The 21,853-nt window shown below is 38.2% G+C and overlaps 1 protein-coding gene across 1 annotated transcript; it reads left to right on the plus strand.

Moving 5' to 3' along the window:
• The first annotated feature begins 23 nt into the window (after positions 1–23).
• DPM1 (dolichyl-phosphate mannosyltransferase subunit 1, catalytic) lies at positions 24–20,237 on the plus strand. The gene is made up of 9 exons (XM_011224934.3): positions 24–214; positions 2,768–2,867; positions 8,161–8,194; positions 9,772–9,848; positions 9,933–9,958; positions 12,482–12,577; positions 15,517–15,585; positions 17,096–17,210; positions 18,296–20,237. The coding sequence occupies exons 1-9, from the start codon at positions 54–56 to the stop codon at positions 18,398–18,400; spliced, it is 783 nt and encodes a 260-aa protein (XP_011223236.1). The 5' UTR covers positions 24–53; the 3' UTR covers positions 18,401–20,237.
• The last annotated feature ends 1,616 nt before the right edge of the window (positions 20,238–21,853 follow it).

A 21,853-nucleotide genomic window follows, 5' to 3' on the forward strand; every position in this document is an offset into this window, starting at 1 on the left:
TTCCCGCGCCGTGTTAACGTCATTCCGTTTCCGGCGTCTCGCGCAGTTCCGCCATGGCCTCTGAGGAAGCGAGCCGTAGTCCTCGTAGGTCTCGGCGGGAGCCGGAGGGGCGCGCCCCGCGACAGGACAAGTATTCAGTGCTTTTGCCCACCTACAACGAGCGCGAGAACCTACCGCTCATCGTATGGCTGCTGGTGAAAAGCTTCTCCGAGAGGTAGCGTGCCCGGCCGCCCTTCCTGAGGAATGAGATGAGCTGGCTTCGCCGGCCTGGGTGTCGGCAGCAGTTGGCTGCGCGAGGCGGCCCTACGCGGCCTCCCTTCGACTCTTGAGGGAAGCTTTGGGGAGAAGGCCACCCTTGGAGAAAGCAGAGGCGGATACTTCTGGGGTTCTCTCCGTGTCTCGGGTTCTCATTCCTGCCCTTGGGTTTTATGAGACATTCCCTTATTTTACCCCCCCCCCCCCCCATTCCCCCTTCCCCCCCCCCCGCGGCTGCTTTTTTTTTTCTTTCTTTCTTTCTTTTCTTTTCTTTCTTTTTTTTTTTTTTAAAGTACGGTTAGGCACCCTTTCAGTTGGAGAGAGGTTGAAAGCTTGACCTCGCTCCTTCTTCTAGATGGTCAGGATGCGGTAGGAGCCGGGAGTCTAAATGAGCACGCTCACTCCCGCCCCCGTGCTGAGTGCTTATGTAAGCATGAGGTTTGATCTCTGTGGGTTAGGGAGCTTCTGCTGCTTGGCAGCTTCGTTGGTCGCTAGTGGATGTTTGGTGTGGTTGTTAGAAACTAGGGCTTTTAGAGTTTGAATTTGAAAGCGTTATACAGTATTTTTTTTTAATTTCGAAATATCCTGGTATCAGTACGAAGTAACTTGTTTTAGGGTTATACCAATGGGATCATGTATAGATCTCTGAAGATCTTTCCATATCAACATATACCAACCTAGGAAATTATTTTTTAAAATTCGTTAGTATTCCATGTGACTTAAAATTTAACCGGGTCATCCCAGTGAACACAGATTATTTCTAGAGCTTTTTTGTTTTTCTTTTTTGACTTTTGCTTTACAAATGAAAACAGACTTTGTTCACCCCTTGTATTCCACTATTTAGAAAAGTGCTTGACACATGGTGAATTCTCCTTTAGCAGAATGTTGCAGTAAACACGCTCATACTTTTACTAGTGTATTGGGGATAAAGTCTTTTCAGGATTGAATTGCTGAGTCAACAGATGTGCTTATAATTGACAGGTATTACCAAATTGCTTGCAAAAAAAAATGATTGTACCGCCTTAGGACTGGCATTATTTGGAAAGTGCCTGTTTCCCCACCAACCAGCCAACCCAGGCTTTAATAAACTTAAATTTTTGGAAATGCTAATTGGTGAAAAACATTGCTGTTTGGACTATAATTCTTTGAATGATGTAACTAAATGTGCATGGTTCCTCACAGTTTTTTTTTAAATTCATATCTTTTTCCTCTTTTATTTAGTTATCTTATTTTGGTTTCTATAACCACTTTCCAAAATGAGAGAAATTGTCATATAGTCGATCTTGTTCAGTTTGTCTTTTGGGTCTCAAATATTTTTTGCTTTAATCAGAGTAAAGTTTGAAGAAGGAAACGATTTTCTTTTCAGATGTGGTCAAATTACTTAAAGACAGCGTAGCTGGATTCCTGTAAACTACCTTACCCTCAGGTGTTCTAGGCACGTTGAAGCGAGAGAAAGTATAATTTGCTAATGAATGACTTCATTTGTTCATGAAGTTTATCTCTTTCAGCATATCAGCTAAAATCAACATCTTACATATTTTGGCTTGTAAAGCAATTGCCCAAATTAAAGCACTGCGGGGAGCTGAAGTCCCGGTATTTCCTCTTAACACGCTGACTTTAGCTTTCTTCCTCGTTTGTTGGGACTTTTTTAAGCCTTTGACCGTGGAATGTGTTTTCTGGTTGATTTCCTTATATTTGTTTTTAGTATAGACAGAAAGGAAGCAGTGTTGTGGGGGTTTTGCTGTGCTTCCTTTACTTTCCACTTAAATTTCCCAATAAAGTTAAAAAAAAAATCTAAAACGGGGTGGGGGAAAACAGTGATAACATGTACAACCACGTATTGTGTTGGCTTGTTTTTAGAAGAGAAACAGTACCATAAAGTTAATGGAGAGCCAATAGAGAGATGTTCATTTTGAAGCACATTGAAGTCTTATGTAATTCTCTGTGCTTTTTGTATTTAATAGTGTGAAGTAATGAGTACAACTATTTGAAATAGTGGTGTAAGAGATTTTGTCGCCGTTTTAAAGAGGTTATTTTAACAGATGAAATCGTATTCCTTATGTTATTTAAATCTATTTGGAATTAAAAGAGTATTCACTCAACATTTCAAGTCAACTTGAGATATCTTTTAAATGTACTTGTGAAATGTTTTTTATAACCAAGATTTGGTATTGAGGTTCTACATTCCATTTCCTAATAGGTAAGTAAGACTATGATATCCTATCATATATATAATTGCTATGATTTTTTTAAACTAAAGCGTATGTTTTCTGTGTGAGAATTTTTTAACATCTCAGGACTTCATTACAGCATTTTTCAGCAACATGCTGAGTTTGGAGGTGAAGTACTAAATGGCCTTTATTTCATTTGGTAATTAAAGTTTTCCTTAGTGATTAATATGACAATAAATTCCCACTTACACTGGTGAGGAATTAGTAATTTTAAAATTATTTTTTATTTTGAGAATACTGTCTCCAAACAATACAAACTTTCATTTTGTTTTTTATTTTAGTGGAATCAATTATGAAATTATAATCATAGATGATGGAAGCCCAGATGGAACAAGAGACGTTGCTGAACAGTTGGAGAAGATCTATGGGTCAGACAAAATTGTAAGTCATGTGAACATTTTTCTATCATATCACTTGTGTTTGTTTAGGGAAAAGATGAGAAATGACAATGCCTAAATTCAACCTATTTTTCTAGAAACTAAAATGATAAAAAGCATCTTATACACTTGGGATTCAGATGCATTTTCATTATGCTTGGGGTTATACATGCCTTTAATATGTTGGGTCAGTAGTAATTGTATAGCAAAATAACCTTTGGATAAACTCTTGTTTTTACAACTTACTCTGCAGATAAGTTCTCTTGAAGGGCAAAATTAAAGGATGATACTGAATTGAGAAGGAATATTATGAAACTAGATTGCAATTAGTAATGTGACACGTGTCTTGATTTTTCTGGCTCCCTTTTTTGCAACTATAAAAGCTTGTAGCTGGGGAGGGTGACTGTTTTCATGTGAAATTTGGCATCTTTTTATTTTTCACAGCACTTAGCATCTTTCTTTTCATCTGTAAAGCAGTCTTATGGGAGTAGATTGACTTTCCGAGTCTTACATTTTAGATTTTCCCACTGTACTTTGAAGGGTGTTGTTTTTCTACTAGAGTAATGTAGATGTGGAATTCATTTTGTAATTGCTTTATAATTTTTATTTTTGATCAGTGGTTTATTTTTATAATGGTTTGTATTTATAAATGTTTGAATATACTTGTGAGCTCAACTTTAGATAATTCTTTTTTTTTTTTTTTTAAGATTTTATTAATTTATTTGTCAGAGAGAGAGAGAGAGACAGCCAGCGAGAGAGGGAACACAGGCAGGGGGAGTGGGAGAGGAAGAAGCAGGCTTCCAGTGGAGGAGCCTGATGTGGGGCTTGATCCCAGGACTCTGGGATCACGCCCTGAGCCGAAGGCAGACGCTGAGCTACCCAGGTGCCCCAACTTCAGATAATTCTTGGGCCAAAAGCACGCGGTTAAGTCCAGATTTAATTAGAAAACACATTCTAGGCATTGGGTATTTTATAGTATGTATAGACTAGAGCTTCTCAATCTTGGCACTGTTTGACATTTGGGACCTAATAATTCTTGGCAGGGGTGGGGGCGCAGGGGCGGCCGCAGCGTCCTGTATGTTAGAGAACATTTAGCATCATCCCTGGACTCTTACCCACTAGATGCCATTTGCAGCCCCTCTCCCCAGGGTGGCAACCAAAAATGTCTCTGGGTATCATCAGATGACCCCTTATGGGCAAAATTGTCCCCTCCTCCCAAAAGAGAACCACCTGTATAGACATTAAAAAAAGTCTTTTGGAGAACCTTTACTGATATTTGCATTTTAAGAAAAGGTAATGAAGCATTATAAAAAACTGTCACTGGGTACACATATTCTTGATTAATCCTGGTAATGAAATAATTTCTATTCAGTTGGAGGAGATGGTGCTTGATAGGAAGAGTTTAAGGGAAACATGTTAACTCTTACACCCATGGTAAATCCTTTCTATGCTAGCTGTTCTTTCCATATCACACATGAGCAACTCAAATATCTATCACACCTGCAGTCCTCTGAATAACTTCTGATGTACAGAAGGAGATTAAAAATTGACAGATTTTCAACCTTCTAGCAGTGACTTCTGATGATGTCAGGTTCATTTTTTTTGGCCAATAGTTCCCCAGTTTTTCTTCTAGAGGTTGTGAGCCAAGGCACTGAATCACATTTGTTATTACATTGGATACTCTAAGTTATGTGTTCTTATTTAATCTGGGAACATCAGCCTGACAATATTTTGAACACTTGTCATAGAACTTCACTCAGCCTTGAGGTGTAATTGATTGATCGATCTTAGGATATGTCTACTAAATTGACCTTCTCAAATTCTAAAACAACGTGGCCCTCAAAAAGTTCCATTTTTTCCCATCAACCCAATAAATTCAAAATAATGAGAAAAAAAGTTACATTCACCGTTACGATTGTCCTGTATTACCTGGGAAGTCCCCTGTTCCTTCATTATTTTATGATCTTTAAATCATTTTAAGTAGAAAATTGCCCTTCTCCCCCACCCCAAACAATAATCAAGCCATGCTGTGGATGGCGCTTACTTGCTTTTAAGTGTTGTGTGTGGTTAACTGGGAGAGAAGATGGAGACGAATTATTGTTGAAGCTATTTTACAGTATCTCAAAATATTCAGCTCGGATGCTTTGTTCGCTGGTCTTTCAAACCGGCTGAGATGAATGTTTCAGAAAACAAAGGAGTTTTTTTTTTTCCTTTAAACTCTGTGAGGAAACTGAGATGAGAGTTTAAGGCACTTTCCAAGGTTACACAGCTAACAAATAGTGGAGGTGGGACTGGAAAAAAAATTGGAGGCATGTATCCTGAACTGATAGGGCAAAAGGATCTGAGATTTGGCTTCAGCCTTTCCATGTTGAGTGCTTCTGTTATATTTGATGTATGTCATCTGTTTTCAGCCTCCAACTTGAGATTAGTTTAAGTCACCTATGTTAGTTCATAGGTTAGTATTTTTACAAACTGTTCTTTTAATAAAGTATATAATGCATGTTCATTACTTTTAAAACACCTAATTTAACTGTAGGATTGGAAGGTTTGACTACTTAAAAAATATCGTTTATCCATAAGTACCAAATACTATCTCTAACAAAAAGATTAGTACCCTGGGGCGCCTGGGTGGCTCAGTCAGTTAAGCATCTGCCTTCGGCCCTAGTCATGATCCGGGGATCTGGGATTGACCTCCGAGAGTCAGGCTCCCTGCTCAGCAGGCAGCCTGCTTCTCCCTCTCCTGTCTGCTGCCTGTGTGTGCATGCGCGCGCTCTTTCTCTCTCTCTGTCAAAGAAATAAAATCTTAAAAAAAAAATTAGCACCCTATCAAATGTATGAAAACATAATTCTTGGGGCTCCTTGGTGGCTCAGTCAATTAAGTGTCTGCCTTCAGCTCGGGTAGACTTAGGGTCCTGGGATAGAACCCCTCATTAGGCTCCCCACTCAGAGGGGAGTCTGCTTCTCCCTTTTCCCCTTCCCCAACCCCCGGCTTGTCTCTCTCTCTCTCAAATAAATAAAAATCTTTTAAAAAAACCCAAAAAATGTAATTCATAAGAACTGTAAATGGCCAAAAATGAAAAAAATAAATAAAATGAAAAAATGTGAGCCACACTGATAAGTAAGGAATTGCAATATAGGAGGAGAGTACAATTAGCCTTTCTTAGCTAAAGATTTATTTTTATCTTCATTCTTTCAACTTGTTGAATTTGAGAGTATGGTAAAAACAGGTCCACTTAAATATCATGGATCATAGGTTTTCTAAAATGTCATCAAGATTTTCTATGACAAAATTTTTTTTTACAAATTAAGTTTTTTATCAAAACATTATAGCATCACGTGAAGTATCTCATAAGCAGTGTGGTAAGCATTCTTCAGAGTATGTTTGCACACCCTTTCTGTGAGTTCATGTTGGTTCTCCTGATGGCTGTGAGATGAGCTCTGTCATGCCCTTCCCTGCTTTATGCTGTCCTCATTGATGTGAGGTGGCGATAAAGGGAGGGGGGTGGAAGGAACTAAGGATTTGAAAGTAAAGCAGTGTAACAATGGGAACTTTTTATTGCATAAGAAATGAAAAACTACATTCTTGTTATAAAATGACAATGTTACAGATAAAACTGAAGTTGCCTTTAATGAGCATTTCGTGGTCCACCTCCTAGTCCCTTCTCCAAGGGACACCCCAGTCAGCAGCTTGGTGTGGATTGCCTCAGACCTTTGTGCATGTATGTGTATGTGTCTACATTTGTAGAACTAGGCAATGTGGTGTTTTTTTGTTTTTAAACATAAATGCAATCTTCCTGTATCATTCTGTTGATTTTTAACTGTAGCTGAGATATCTTTTATCAGTAAATTATCTAATTCTTTTAACTGTTCCATAGTACTTTATCATATGGAGCATGGTTTATATTTTATAAAAACTTGAAGAAAAAAAGATTTTTCCAACTGAAACATAGGATTTATAGAAAATTTAAGGTGAACTTTAACGAATTTGTTTTTTCAGGGCAGATACCAGGTCAATATTTTTTCAGTAATCATCAATCACAAAAATAAAACCTGATAATCTTGTTTGATTTTGTTCAGGAATTATAATTACTATACATGATTGATTATCTAGTTCTCTTCTGTATAAGAGCTTATTGAGCAGGAATGTATTTTATCTTTGTTCCTCCCCAAGACCTACAGCAGTTTGCATGAAGTTAAAAAAAAAAAAAAAGTAGTCTATCCTGGTTGAATTGAACTGAAAATACTTTGTTTAGAGATTTGCAGCCTCAGGTAGCCTGCTTATACACTGGCAAATGCAGAAGGGGACAAGATAGGCTCGGTAGTGAGTCTGTTTGAGCCCCATGCCTCAGAAACTTTAGAGTCAAAATCTTGGCATTCTATTTTTTCAGAAATTTCTAGATGAAAGAAAAAAGCTAAACAAGAAGTCAAGGTTTATATATGAAGCAAAAAAAAAAATAGTGACAAAAGTAAGAAAAGAAAAAAATTTTTAATTTTCTTGTTAGGCATATAACCCTAAAGTCGTGTCATTGGGCCAGTAGAGAATGTAATGAGGTCTTCCAAGCATAAAGTCAGGATAAGTTGATGGAGTGATGTCAGCATTTAAAATCATACAAGGAATTATTCAGAGAAAGAAGTGTGCATAACCTTTCAGCCCGTGATTCCACTTTTGGGATGCTAATTACAGAAATGACAGGACCTCTACAAAAGGAAATATTTACAAATATCTTTATTGTAGCAATATTTGTAATGGCAAATACCTGGAACCAACCTGAATGCCTTAACTAATGAATGACCATATATTGTCTGACTTGTAATCATAAGCCTGTATTTTTGTAACTGAAAAAAATAGAGGGAAAAAGATCAAGAACATAAATAATAAAATCAAAAAAGGAGTTGAGAAAACAAATATGGCTATCAAATACTTGAAGGTATAGGGTAAGTGAGTTAAATCCTTGGTTTTCATAGGAGAAGGAATCAACAGATGTTAAAAATGATAAATCAAGTAATAGACATAACATATTATTTACATACTGTTTTCTGGTGGATAGCACCAGTAAAAAATGTTTAAAATTTGACCTGTAGGGTTGGGGAAAAAGAATGTTGTTTTTCCAAACTGTTAAACTATTTGATTTGTTACTAAACGCTTTTTTACTTTGGCAAAAAATGTTAAACATACTCTGCTTTAAGGTCTAATAAATGCAGCTATGTTTCTGTTAAAAGGAGTAGACACCTATAAAAAAAATTTTATTACATTATTTTTAGTATTTCTGTTAAAATGCCATTTCTTATTCTTGCAGCTTCTAAGACCACGGGAGAAAAAGTTAGGCCTAGGTAAGTAGAAGCTCTCACCCCTCATACCTGCTTCTTGCCTTGGTAAGATTATCCAGTGGTATTTTCCTAATTTGGAACAAGGCCAAAATACAGTGACCTCTTGTGATGGTTTTTAATGATCTTAATGATGTGTATATGGTTTACCTTGAGTTGCCTATATCAGTCAAGGTCCACTTGGGAAAACAGAAACCACCGTCAGTCTTTCAATATTAGGGAATTTAATACAAAGAATCTGGTTACACAGGTGAAGGAATGCTGAGAAACCAAATGCAATGGAACAGTGAGGCTACTCAAGCTAGTAATAGCTAGAGGTTGCTACCACCCCTAGAATGAAGCAACAATAGGAGGAGATGGTGTTTTGGGAGCCCAGGAACCCAGGCTATTTGGAAGGGGTTAGAATGATGGAGTGGGAGATACCTGGCAGGAGCTAGAGCCATGGAGGATATCCAGTCAGTGCTGGGAGGCAGAGTAAGAGGGGGGACACCCTTGCACTTTTCCTTTCCTCTCTCCTGGAAACTATCCCTCCTGCCTTCCAAAGCTATCTGACAGCCAGTTGAGGAGAGCACCTGGGAACTGTAGTTCCATGCAATGTAGAACAGAATAGGGCAGTGCCGGAGAAGGGATCTGAGGGCAAATGTTTTGGACCAGCATGCTGCATTAGCTGTAAATCTTTGAACATTTCTTTGTAAGTTGTAAAAAGTTATTCATTATTTTTAAAGAAAAGTTTTTCTAGCTTTTAAAACAAAGTTTTTCTAGCTTTTTAAACGGGGGGTTATAGAAAATCTCAGATGAACTTAGTCATTCTGAGATGAGTATCTCAGTGCCTTTATTTCTGTTTTTGTTTACAGTTGCTTATGTTGAGAAGTCATATAATTTTACTGAAAAATTAGGGGAGCATGGAGGAAGCACAGTTCTTAAAAATTGAATATTTGCTGCCTTAAAGACTATCAGTTCTCTGGCATGAAGTGTTCTGAATATCTGAACCCAGAGGTTCTTTGGGATTGAAATAATCTGGAAACTGCCATGAAAGCAACCAGGAATTCCTGACCAATCAATGGAATTCCAAAAAACTGTGATCCTCACTTTTTAGCAAAAGAATTAGAAGGGTTCAGCCTTGCTAATGAGATAGTGTGGTGGTTTGGAACTAGGGAATGCAGGAATCCCCAAATCGCTGGGGAACTTTTAGGCATGAAGATGGCTAAGTAATTGCTGGCTGCGCCTTTGACCCCAAATATACCAGACCGAGGCTCTAGTGTACTAGGCTTACCATGTAGATGACACTTGGGGTAACTTTTGTGGAAATGGGCCAAGACTGATGGGAAGAGCAGAAGCAGGGAAACACTTTTAGGTAGAGAGCTGAGCATCAGAAGGTGGTGCCTAGGACTAAGGTGAAGTTGCAGATGGAAGAATGGAATGGAGAGATGTTCTTGATTGAGAATAAATAGGATTCAATTATAGTTTAGTATCACTTTTAAGGAACTGATGTATGCTTTTCAGATGCCTAATTTCTTCCCTGTTCATGTGTACATTTAAGCATTTCTGATGGCTTTCTTAAATGGATATATTTTCATTTTTAGGAACTGCATATATTCACGGAATGAAACATGCCACAGGAAACTACATAATAATTATGGATGCTGATCTCTCACACCATGTAAGTGCTATCTTTCTTTATTAGCTATTCATGATATTCTAAGCCTCTTTTACTGACTTAATGTTTATTTTTTCTAAATTTCAGCCAAAATTTATTCCTGAATTCATTAGGTAGGTATTTTTAATATTTGGAAGAATTATGATTCAAATTATTTATCTTACGTTAATTTTGGACTTTACTTTTTACTAATTAAAAATGCACATGCTATTTTAAGTTTGGTGTCAGAAGTGAAACCAACATATAGATCTGAGGCTCATGACTATAGATATGTGGCTAAATAGTATATTTTAGGGACTAATCAACAGATAATTATTCTTTTATTATCTAAATTCTCCCAGACTACAGGAAAAGATGGAAGGTGACGTCCCTGTTAAATGGAATTAAGCCCTACATCATAAGGGTAAAAACACCATGAACAAATAGGGTTTATTCCAAGAATGCCAAAATGGTTCATCGTGAGGAATTCATCCACATAATTTATCACATTAGCAAAGAAAGCAGCATGATTAAGTCTATAGATGCTAAAAGGTATTTGATAAACTGTACTAGCCACTTCTAATAAAAACTTGAAAGTAGAAATAAAAGGAAAACCACTTAAACTTGATAAAGACAACCCAGTCCTAATAGACATCTTACTGAATGGTGAAATGTGGAATCATTAATAAATGCATAAAGGTAGGCATATCAGCTGTCATCATATGTGGACATTTTAAGTGATGTAAGAACAAGAATTTAGTATGAATATTGAGAAAGGATATAAAATTGTATTTATTTGTAGGCAATATAGTTGTATTCTTAGAAAATCCAAGACAACATGAAACCTCAGAATAAGAATTTGGAAACTGTTCTCAATATAAGCTAAATGTACTAAAACAAAATTAGGTAATGTTACTCTCCTGTTTCGATCACTTCAGCGAGTTCTCATTAACGGATGGGAAGAAACTCTCTTCCTTGCCCCTCAAACCACTATGTGATCTGGCCCCTGCCTCCCTTTCTTTTTTTTCTTTTTTCTTTTTTTTTAAAGATTTTATTTATTTATTCAACAGAGATAGAGACAGCCAGCGAGAGAGGGAACACAAGCAGGGGGAGTGGGAGAGGAAGAAGCAGGCTCATAGCGGAGGAGCCTGATGTGGGGCTCGATCCCATAACACCGGGATCACTCCCTGAGCCGAAGGCAGACGCTTAACCACTGTGCCACCCAGGCGCCCCCCTGCCTCCCTTTCTGAGCTCATCTTGTGCCCCTCCCATCCCTCTGCTTCAGGCACACTCCTTCCATTTCTGTGTCACATGGAGTGCTGCGTTCTTTGCCTAAAACACTCTTTCTCTGCTCCTTAATAGCCAGCTACTTCTCATACTTTGATCTCTGCATAAAGTCACCTCAGAGATACCTTCTCTGCTTAATTCCCAAGAGCCCCTTTGACCCGAGAAGGAAATGGAACCAGGGGAGTAGAAAATGGGTGAAAGATAAAAACAGGCCTTATGTAGAAGAAAGACCAATGGCTGATAAGCCTGAGGGAAGACACGCTGGGATGTTGTCAGGGAAACACGAAGTGAGATAACTAACAGTATTTTATTACCCATTAGTTTGTCATAATTACAAACTTAAAGAGCAACACATCTAGCACCGATAAGATGGCAGAAAGTGGATACACATAGATATTGCTGGAGGAAATGTGAGTTGCTACAGCCTTTTTGAAAAGTAATTTCTGGTGATACCTGTTCAAAATACTTGTAAGCTTTGTTTTAGCAATTCTCTGATGTTCCACGTTGGGATGTCTAAGCACCAGTATGTAAGTTTATCAGAACGTTGCCACACTACTCATTGTGGTTGTGGTGTTGGGGGCGGGGAGGCCCACCATGATAACAACCATGCAAGTATACGGGTCCAGTGTTCCAAGGGATGTTTTTGTAGCTATTAGAAAGAATGGGGGTGGGGCGCCTGGGTGGCACAGCGGTTAAGCGTCTGCCTTCAGCTCAGGGTGTGATCCCGGCGTTATGGGTTCGAGCCCCACATCAGGCTCCTCTGCTATGAGCCTGCTTCTTCCTCTCCCACTCCCCCTGCTTGTGTTCCCTGTCTCGCTAGCTGTCTCTATCTCTGTCAAATAAATAAATAAAATCTTTAAAAAAAAAAAAAAGAAAGAAAGAATGGGGAAATTCTCTGTTGATCTGCAGGGATGTCCGTGATTCCATTATGTATATTGTTAACTTACAAAAGGCAAGTTGCAGAATATACTCTTTTGGGTTCCAATTTTGTTAAAGCAACCAGAATCCTACAGGTTATGTGTGTCTTTATTTTTCTGTGAAGAGAAAGGTCTGGAGGGTTACCAGGCTGTTTTAACATTGTTTATTTATTAATAGGGCCAAGAACAGAATGGAGGGGGATTACATTTTAGGATGGTTTCACATGGTGCAATCAGCAAATACTACTATTTTTTTAGTTTTAGAAATTAATAAGGGGAAAATAATTAGGTTTGAAAATCTTACATTGAAAGATTTCTCAGTGGTATAGTTCATCTGTTTTCTTGGCATGGTTTTTCCTATGCAAATCTTAAAAGTTCTTTATGTGTAGTTCATCAAAATAACTATTGAAAGCTCAATAGCTTTTTCTAATTGACATTTTATTTTTTCTGTAGGAAGCAGAAGGAGGGTAATTTTGACATTGTCTCTGGAACTCGGTACAAAGGAAATGGAGGTGTATATGGCTGGGATTTGAAAAGAAAAATAATCAGGTATATACATGTGCTGCGATTTCTCTGGCTTTTATTATAACTACTGGGAATATGTTTATGACAGGTATTTGGATTACATTACCATGCTGCCTTGGGATTTTTGGGATCAGATTGTTAACTTCCAATATATACTCCCAGATAGCTCCTTATCTACAATTTTTCCTATGATTAAAGCATTTTATTTTGGATATTTTTCACTAAGGAAAAATCGGCATAAACCTTTGAACCTTTGTTAGAAATGGTCTAATTCAGCAAAATTTATTCTGTACCTTTAGCTTTAAATGAACTATTCATCTGTATTTTTGGACTAAGTAGTCTTGTATACACACACACACACACACACACACACAAAGCAAGCCCATAATCAAGGGTTGGGGAAGAAGAATTCACTTCCTGATGGGAAGACCCACAAAGAATTCTGACCATATTTAATTTCTGACCATATTTAATCTATATCACCTTTCTGTGGTGGTTGAGAAGATGAGATCTATAAAGGATCTATGTAGCTTCCTACTTAGTATATAACAGCATACCTTTATACATATTACTAATATTAGTGTTTTTTATTACCCTTTTCATTCCTATTGAAGATTCTGTTAAGTTAATCTCAGTTCTGCCTCTTAAATGTGGAAACTTGGGCAAGTCATTTAAGACCTGTGAGAGCCTCAGTCTTCAGTGAAATGAAGGGGTTGGATAAAACCGTGGTTTTTAACCCTGCTGAATATTGGAATCATGTAGAGAGAAAATCATACACTACTGTTCCCTGTCGTTTTCCCTTTATTGTGTGCGCACACACGCACCGTAGACCGTGTGAACAGATCTCCAGGGATGGGGCAAAACCATCAGTATTTTTCACAGGCTCTCCAGATGATTCATTTGTGCAGCCAGTGTTGAGAACAAGTGAGTGATCTCTCAGGCCCTCTGAATTTGTCATCAGGGCTCTTATTTAAAATTAGGAAGTCCCAGTCAGAGACCTTTTACAACTTTTAGTTGGATCATTAAGTTGTGTTAGTTGTGTTTGTCATTAGTTGTTAATGTCTGCACTGACTTAAGAGTATATACTCCTGAGAAAAATTATGTAATCATTTGCCCACGGACTCATTTAAATGAACTAGAATTTTAATCCAAGCCCATCTGACCCTTGCTGCATTTTAATTAAAAAACCCCAATTTAGAAATATTCACTTGACTAGAGGTACAAATATATACGTATACTGCACATATATACATATATGCTCATTTTCCTTTGATTAAACCCATTTTGAGGGATAAACTATGTCCTAGACTAATTTTGTTATCGGAAGCAATTTGAAAGGGAAAATATTTTTGTTAGCCATTATCCCAGTTATATCCCTAACCATGTTATTTGTATAAAAATAATCTTTCCTAGGGAGGGCCTTGGTAGTTACCTTGGATTTGGAGAGAAACTGTTCTTTCCAGTCTGCCCCAGAAAACTTTTTTTTCTGAATAGGAGCTCACTAAAATAGCTGCAATACAAAAGTCATTTTTTCCAAGGGCACTTCAGATCTTTTTGAAATGTTAATAATAGCTATTAGTAATAGCTTGAAATTGATACTTAGTTGTGTTTGAAGCACATACCCTGTCATTGTTCTGGACTGGATGTCTCTGCTAAAATTTATGTGTTAAAATACCTTACCCTCAAAGTGTTGGTATTTGGAGGTGGGGCCTTTTGGGAGGTAATTAAGTTTAGTGACCATGGGGCACTCATGGTAGGATTATTGCCCTTTCCAGAAGAGACCAGAGAGCTTGACTTCTGTTGCCCTGCTCCCCTGTGAGAGCACACAGCAGGAAAGCAGCCCTCTGTAAGCCAAGAAGAGGGTTCTCACCAGGAACCAATTCTGTTGCACCTTGATCTTGGACTTCCCAGCCTTCAGAACTGGGAGAAATAAATATCTGTCATTTAAGCCACATGGTCTGTGGTATTTCATTGTAGCGGCCCAAGTAGACTGAAACAGTTTCAGAATGAATCTTTGTTCAATTTCCAGAGATTACCAAAAACCAAAACCCTTGCTCACTTGCATACCTTCTTTTTAAAAAAGTGCCATTTTTATGCAGACTGACCTGTTGCCCAGTTGAAACCCATGATCCCTTGTGCTTATTAGAATCTGAAAAGGAGGGGCGCCTGGGTGGCACAGCGGTTAAGCGTCTGCCTTCTGCTCAGGGCGTGATCCTGGCGTTATGGGATCGAGCCCCACATCAGGCTCCTCTGCTGGGAGCCTGCTTCTTCCTCTCCCACTCCCCCTGCTTGTGTTCCCTCTCTCACTGGCTGTCTCTATCTCTGTCAAATAAATAAATAAAAATCCTAAAAAAAAAAAAAAAAGAATCTGAAAAGGAAACTCCAAATCCCTGATGCCTTTTGCTGTCTGGGAGATGTTCATAATTCTCAGTGAGGGCTGTTGAGAAATATGCAAGTTGAATTAAAAATCCGTTATCTTTCTTACCTAAACCTTAGAAGAGAGTGATTGTTTTATAGGTCCGCTTTAAATGTCACATTCCAAGAATAAAAGTCCCCATTTCCTCAAGATTGAGAATATCAGATCTTTTACTGACTAAAATTTCTGTAAAATTGACATTTTTGTGAAATAGTGTTGCATTTATGAAATTAGTGTAACAGTTTTAGCACTCTGATTTTGGATTGTTTCTCTTGTTTAGAAAATGTATTATATAGGGGCGCCTGGGTGGCACAGCGGTTAAGCGGCTGCCTTCGGCTCAGGGCGTGATCCTGGTGTTATGGGATCGAGCCCCACATCAGGCTCCTCCGCTATGAGCCTGCTTCTTCCTCTCCCATTCCCCCTGCCTGTGTTCCCTCTCTCGCTGGCTGTCTCTATCTCTGTCAAATAAATAAATAAATAAAATCTTTTAAAAAAAAAAAAGAAAAAATGTATTATATAAAGAGAATCTAATTGTTTTATTTAACAGCCGCGGGGCCAATTTTATAACTCAGATTTTGCTCAGACCAGGAGCATCTGATTTAACAGGAAGTTTCAGGTACAGTAAAAACTATCTATTTTCTATTATTTACAACTTCTTGCCTAAATTTCTTGGTATACAGTGGCTTATTTTTAAGAAATGCTTTTCATTTCTACCTCATTTTTGTTCTGGAACACACAAAGGCAGACTGAAGTTCCTTAGAAGTTGTTAATGAGGCTTGAGCATCTTAAGGAAAAATGTACTTTCTAAAGAGCATCAAAGGTAGGACTTAGGTTAGTGTGCTTGTTAACATTCACATTGGTGCTCAGCCCCTAGTGGGGGCTCAGGGCCAAGGTGGCTGCTCACTTCTTATTCAGAACATTACTATCACTGGTGATAGGCTCTAAGAAACAGCACCTTTTCCAGCAATTTTCTGCAATTCCTATGAATATTTATAGCACAGAAAAGCTTAAAATAGGTTAGGGTGTTTTCATTTACCTTGATCTCTGTATGTTTTTAATTTAAAAAAAAGAATTCTTGTTTAATTGAAACAAAGCCTCCTTCCAGGTTGGGGGAAGGGTAATTTTTGTTTATTTTGGTGGGGGTGTTTTTAATTTTAGACTTGCTATAGAAGATGAAGTGTTTTGTATGACCATGCCAAATGACTAAAGACTGCCACAATTTTTTTTTTTTATCTCTGAAACTATAAGATGCCTGTTCATCTACTTTAAGGTCCAAACCTCATGCATTAGTTGATAATTTATATTACTTGATATTTGTTTTTTTTTTACACTAAATAATGTTAATTCTTTGGTCCTTTGTTAGAATTGACACACAAGGTTAAGACAGGAATCTAGGCATTGCAGGATTGAGGCAATCCTATCACCAATTGAGATCACAGACACCTGTAATGGGCACATGTGCAGTCCAACTATATAGATGGGCTGCAGGCCAAACACAGAGCACATCAGATTTACAAAGTAAGAGAGAGGAGCTGGGAAGTCTTGTGGGTGAACCCAGTCACTTTCTTCAGGAGCTCTCCGTTAAGTCCCCTAAAGGGACTTCGTTTATCTCAGGGAATTTATTTAGTACATCTTGGGAAATAGAAACTGCTTAGACATTTATGAGGAAACACCTGTTAATTACTGGGTTTGCCCTTGCCATCTACTTTATATTGTTGATTAATCATCATCTATCAACTCTATTGTTGCAATATTTGGAACGGTTTCTCTTCAATTCAACTTAAAAATAAATTTTAAGAAAATTTAAAAACTTAAAACAGCGGGTGGTTTTACTTTAAATGATTCACTTTATTTTTATAATTTCTTGTAGTATGGTAGGAAAATAATTGCCTAAAAGATACTAAGAATTCATTTTCAAAATTATTCTAAATTATTTACCAAGTATTTCATGACCATTCTGGTTCAGGACAAATGTACCATAATCATAAGCTGTGACAGTTTTTCTGCATGCAAATGGCTAATGAAAATTTTAGGTTTTATAAATACCAGTGAACTTTGAAAAAGTCAGGATACATGTAGGCAAGTATATTTACCTAGGTGTTCATATGTATTTTAATTTCTCACAGGTTATACCGAAAAGAAGTTCTACAGAAATTGATAGAAAAATGTGTTTCTAAAGGCTATGTCTTCCAGATGGAAATGATTGTTCGGGCAAGACAGTTGAATTATACTATTGGCGAGGTAGGCAAACTGATAGTAAATGGAATGTTATATTCCTCATAAAGAAACAGAAGATTGACACTTTTTATAATAAAAAGTTTAACTTGCACAACTACTAAATAAATGTGGGAGGCTTCTAGTTGTTTAGAATGTCCACACACTAAAGTGTGAAAAATGACTTTGAAATTAACTACATTTGACCTACCAGGATTTAAAACCTTAATAGAGGGGCGCCTGGGTGTCTCAGTCGTTCAGCGTCTGCCTTTGGCTCAGGGCGTGATCCACATTGGGCTCCTCCACTGGGAGCCTGCTTCTTCCTCTCTCACTCCCCGTTTGTATTCCCTCTCTCGCTGGCTGTCTCTCTCTGTCAAATAAATAAAATAAAATAAATAAATAAAATCTTTAAAAGAAAAAAAACATTAATAGAAAGCAGCATTACCTTTTAAAGAATTAAAAGTTACTGGTACCTTGTGCATCTTGCCCTTTCTTAGCACTGTGGGATGAGTGTGTTTGCTCCCTTTCCTCTTGCCATCGGTAAGAGCCACTCTAATGATGCATTAGTTTGCCATTTTCTATGCGAAAATGAAGAGGACAGGAATTATGGGGGTGGGAGGTGCTCACTAATATTTACAACTAGCTATTGAGCTCTTCTGAAAGGCTCTCCTGCTTTAACACTAATGTTCTTCCTCCTAGCAAGAAAATAACTAGAATGTCATGTCTCCTGTGGAAGTGTCAAGATTGTTAACACTAAAACGTAGTAACAGTTACATTTAATGGACTACTGAAAAAATTCAGTGAAAGGCCATTTTACTTTGGAGTATAATTTTTTTCTTGAGATACAGGTTGAAACTTTGGTCAACAGCTTAATATTCAGGATCATTGCTTTTCAAATGGTTGTAGATTTGGTTCATGTGACCTGTTTTTAGGTAATGAAGTGTTTAATTTTAAAGATTTGGAGGTACAGTTGCTGTAAGAATCACTTAACTTCTGAACTTACTTGAAGGCTATATAAGACAAATCTTGTTTGTACTGTATTGTTGTATGCCTGCTATGCTTCCTTTCTAATATTTTTGAAGACTGACTTAACGTATATTTTTTTTAACCAGGTTCCAATATCATTTGTGGATCGTGTTTACGGTGAATCCAAGTTGGGAGGAAATGAAATAGTCTCTTTCTTGAAAGGATTATTGACTCTCTTTGCTACTACATAAAAGAAAGTTATTCATTACACTTACCATGTTGATTTCATTTAAACATAAAAGAAGCCTGGTTGCTGATTTTTATAAAATGTACTCTTAGAGCATAAATCATAAGGTAAGGTAAATTTCATACAAATTTTTTCTGAGGAAACTCTATTTCATATGTCAAATTAAATTAGAAAAATGAACAGTGTTCTCAATTTTCATTTGATTTTGCTGTATTAAGACTTGTAAATAAATGTATTTGGGTTTTTTTCAGAAAATATTGCTGCTTTCATTAGAGTATGTGAGCGCAGAATTTCTTACACGGGGAAGATTTTGAAGTATAAAAAAACTGGATTCATAGCTCTTTGTAGTAGATGTCAGAAGTAAGAAAAAATGTTAATTATATTCATGAAATGTATATGGATGTTTCTGTATGAATGAATAAGTAGACACTTTTGCCCCTTCTTTAAAAATGTATCTCAAATTTCTCAGCTAGATAAAACAATATGTTTGGGTCACAAATTTAGAGTTGGGCTGTTTGTAGCTCTTGAATTGATGAAGCATTTCATCTGTCAAAGCAAGTCTATTTAAAAGACATACTGTGATTTGGAAGCTTGACATCTGTTGATTGCACAGCTACTTTTTTTTCTATCTCAAGCAGTAACTTCCATGAGTAAGAAAAAATACTGATGACATTAAGGCATCAGTATTTTGATGACTTAAAGACTTTAGCTGCTATAGTAATTTTTAAACATCTTACTAAGCTGTAAGTGTTCTGCCAGTTAAAATGCACATTAAGTTCATTAAAGCCACCACAAATGTTCTGTTTACTTTTCTAACCTAAGTGTTTCAAAAAAAAAAAAAAAAAGATACATTTCTAACTGTGGCATAGCTTATGGAACACACGGTATCTTTTAAATTTGGGGGAAGGCATACTTTGAGCAAATAAGCTTAAGATCAAGTTGACTGTCCTTAGCAAGTAAAAGGAAGAGACATTCTAAGTTATTTAGTAAGCATATTTATTCAACAGTATTCCTTATTACATTTTCCTGGCTTAATTTGGCTGCTAAAGAAATTTAAAATCTGATTTTTCCATTGCATTTCTAACAGATCGTACCAGAAATTAATAATACCAGACTATAAAACCTTTGGTGCCATTCTGAACATTACCTATTGCCATAGTTGAATCCATAGGACACATTCCAATAAGGGCCTCTACTCTTCTATTTCCCTTTTACACAAAGCTGTGTAGCCAGACAGCACACAAGGGACCCACCTTCCTGGGGGAAATGACTTCTTTCATCATTAATAATTAGAAAATTCATCACTGTTTGATGTAGAATTACCTAATGTAATAGAAATATAATATTCTTTTGTTGTTGTTTAGATTTTCTTCTTCATCTAAACCCAAAGTTTTTATTGTCAAGTATGTGGAGCAGAGATTACCTACCTCAGAGAACTCACTATAAAGTATTGCCTTTCAGACCTCACTAGAGTAGATAGCTATCTTTCACCATTTTAATCTTTTTGGTTCTTAATCCCATAGTCACAACACTGTCACTACTGGAATTGATAGTAAAGAAGGTGTTTGAGCAGTGAAGACTTTGATCATGTAGAAGTTATTTAGAAAAGAAACTGGACCATTTAGATGCGTTTTTGTGGTAAATCTGATTATTTTTAAGCACTAAAATCTTTTTAAACATTTACATGTGAACCTAGCATCTCTTTTTACTTTGTAAATTAGGTCAAGGATGAAATCCAGATGTTTTCCCATTGTATTTATTTGTATTATCACTGTATGAAATCTAAGTATATCTAAGGAAAACTAAACTTGTGATAAAATTATTTTGCTTATTTCATAGTAGCTTTTGCCAATCTTCTGTAACATGTAATTAGATTCTTCATTTTTGTTTCTCTAAATCAAATCTTTTGGCACCACCACCCCCCCTTTTTTTAAATCTTTTCCAGCTCTGGTTTCCCCTTGAAATACTGATTTGGCTTTTAAAGATATATTTTGTCATAATTTCAGAAATTAATGAAATTCTGTATCGGATGAAATGGCTTGTTTAAACCTGCTAACCAAAGTCTTAGACACTGAGCTGTATGTAACCAAAATCAGTACTATTTTCAATTAAGTCAGAATCTTTTAGGGTGTTATGTATGGTTTGAAACTGTTTTAACTTGAAATTTGGAGAAATAGCCAAAGATCAGTGTGTTTACAGAGCACACCTTAAGAAAACAGGCTTGGTTAATCTTCATGATGATGTTAATTACTCTTAAGTATGTTTAGCCAGTGATATAATCTCAGATGCACTCTACTGCAAAAGGTGGGTTAAAAGTTGAGATAATGTGTTGGTTGGGATTGACCTAAATTTGCACAAACTGTCCATGTGCTATCTTGTGCTATCCAGATTGTGGTGACACCAAGAGTGTCCCTGGGACTACATACAGTTGAAGTGTAGTTTTTGAGCATCTTGTGGAGGCCCATCAGCAACTTCATTTCTCATCTTTGGGCTTCACCAGTCCGGTGGCCCCCCAAACGCTAGGGTTCCCATTTGTTTTCTTCAGGCCAAAGAGAAGAGCCCATCACCGACTTGGAAGAATGTCAGCCCCTGTCCACTAAGTAACCCACCCCACCAGGAAGGAACCAGGGCTCCACGGGTTTGTGGCTCCAGTTGGTGTGTGAAGCACGAGGCCCTCACACCTCATATAAGGCAGGAGGCATCGCGCAGGACCAGCCAGGTGTCCCTGCCCTTCCCGCAGCTGCCCAGCCCCTGAGAGCCCAGGCCTCCCAACACGTGGAGTCGCTGGGCTGCCCGCACGCCCCCTCCCGCCAGATGTAGTCCAGGCCCAGCTGGGTCCGCGCAGGGATCCCCAGCACGGCCACCTGACTGAGTGCAGGGCGTGCTGCGGCCCGCTGCTGGTGCCTCCGCCGCCGGCGCTGTGGCCAGAGGAAGGCGCCCGCCTTGCACACGAGCCCTGGAAGCGCACTGCGGCCATTATCCGCGGCGCCTCCTAGTGGGTCAATGGCAAATCCTCTTGGTTCTCGCGAGAGCTCCCCCTCAGTGGGGATTATATAATTTCCCTTAGGTGGGGGTGCTAGTGCCACCCTCCCTCCAAAAAAGTTAGGGCAAGCACAGGTGGGAGTGAGGGAGTTGTCCCTGGGGGACATGGGGGGAAGGGGTACTGTTCCCCACTACCCCCCCTACTTAGCTGGACAATGAGTCCTCTTATGCTAATGAGGTATTTACGTCACTTCCGCTCTTTCTCGGCCGCCATTTTGGCTAGGGCAGGTTTGGGGACTCGCTCCGAGGCGCTTGTATTGTCTGCTGAGGGGAGACGCGGGATCAGCCCCCTCCCCCGCCCGTTGCCGCCGCCGCCTCCGCCGGCCCGGTCTCCCCTCCGCCGCCCGCCGGGATCCATGAGCTGAACTCCCGCCCCCCCCGGCCGCCGCCATCTTGTGCCCCCTCCCCCTCCCGC

This window comes from Ailuropoda melanoleuca, chromosome 13 (assembly GCF_002007445.2).
Source record: "Ailuropoda melanoleuca isolate Jingjing chromosome 13, ASM200744v2, whole genome shotgun sequence".
Lineage (NCBI taxonomy): Eukaryota > Metazoa > Chordata > Mammalia > Carnivora > Ursidae > Ailuropoda > Ailuropoda melanoleuca.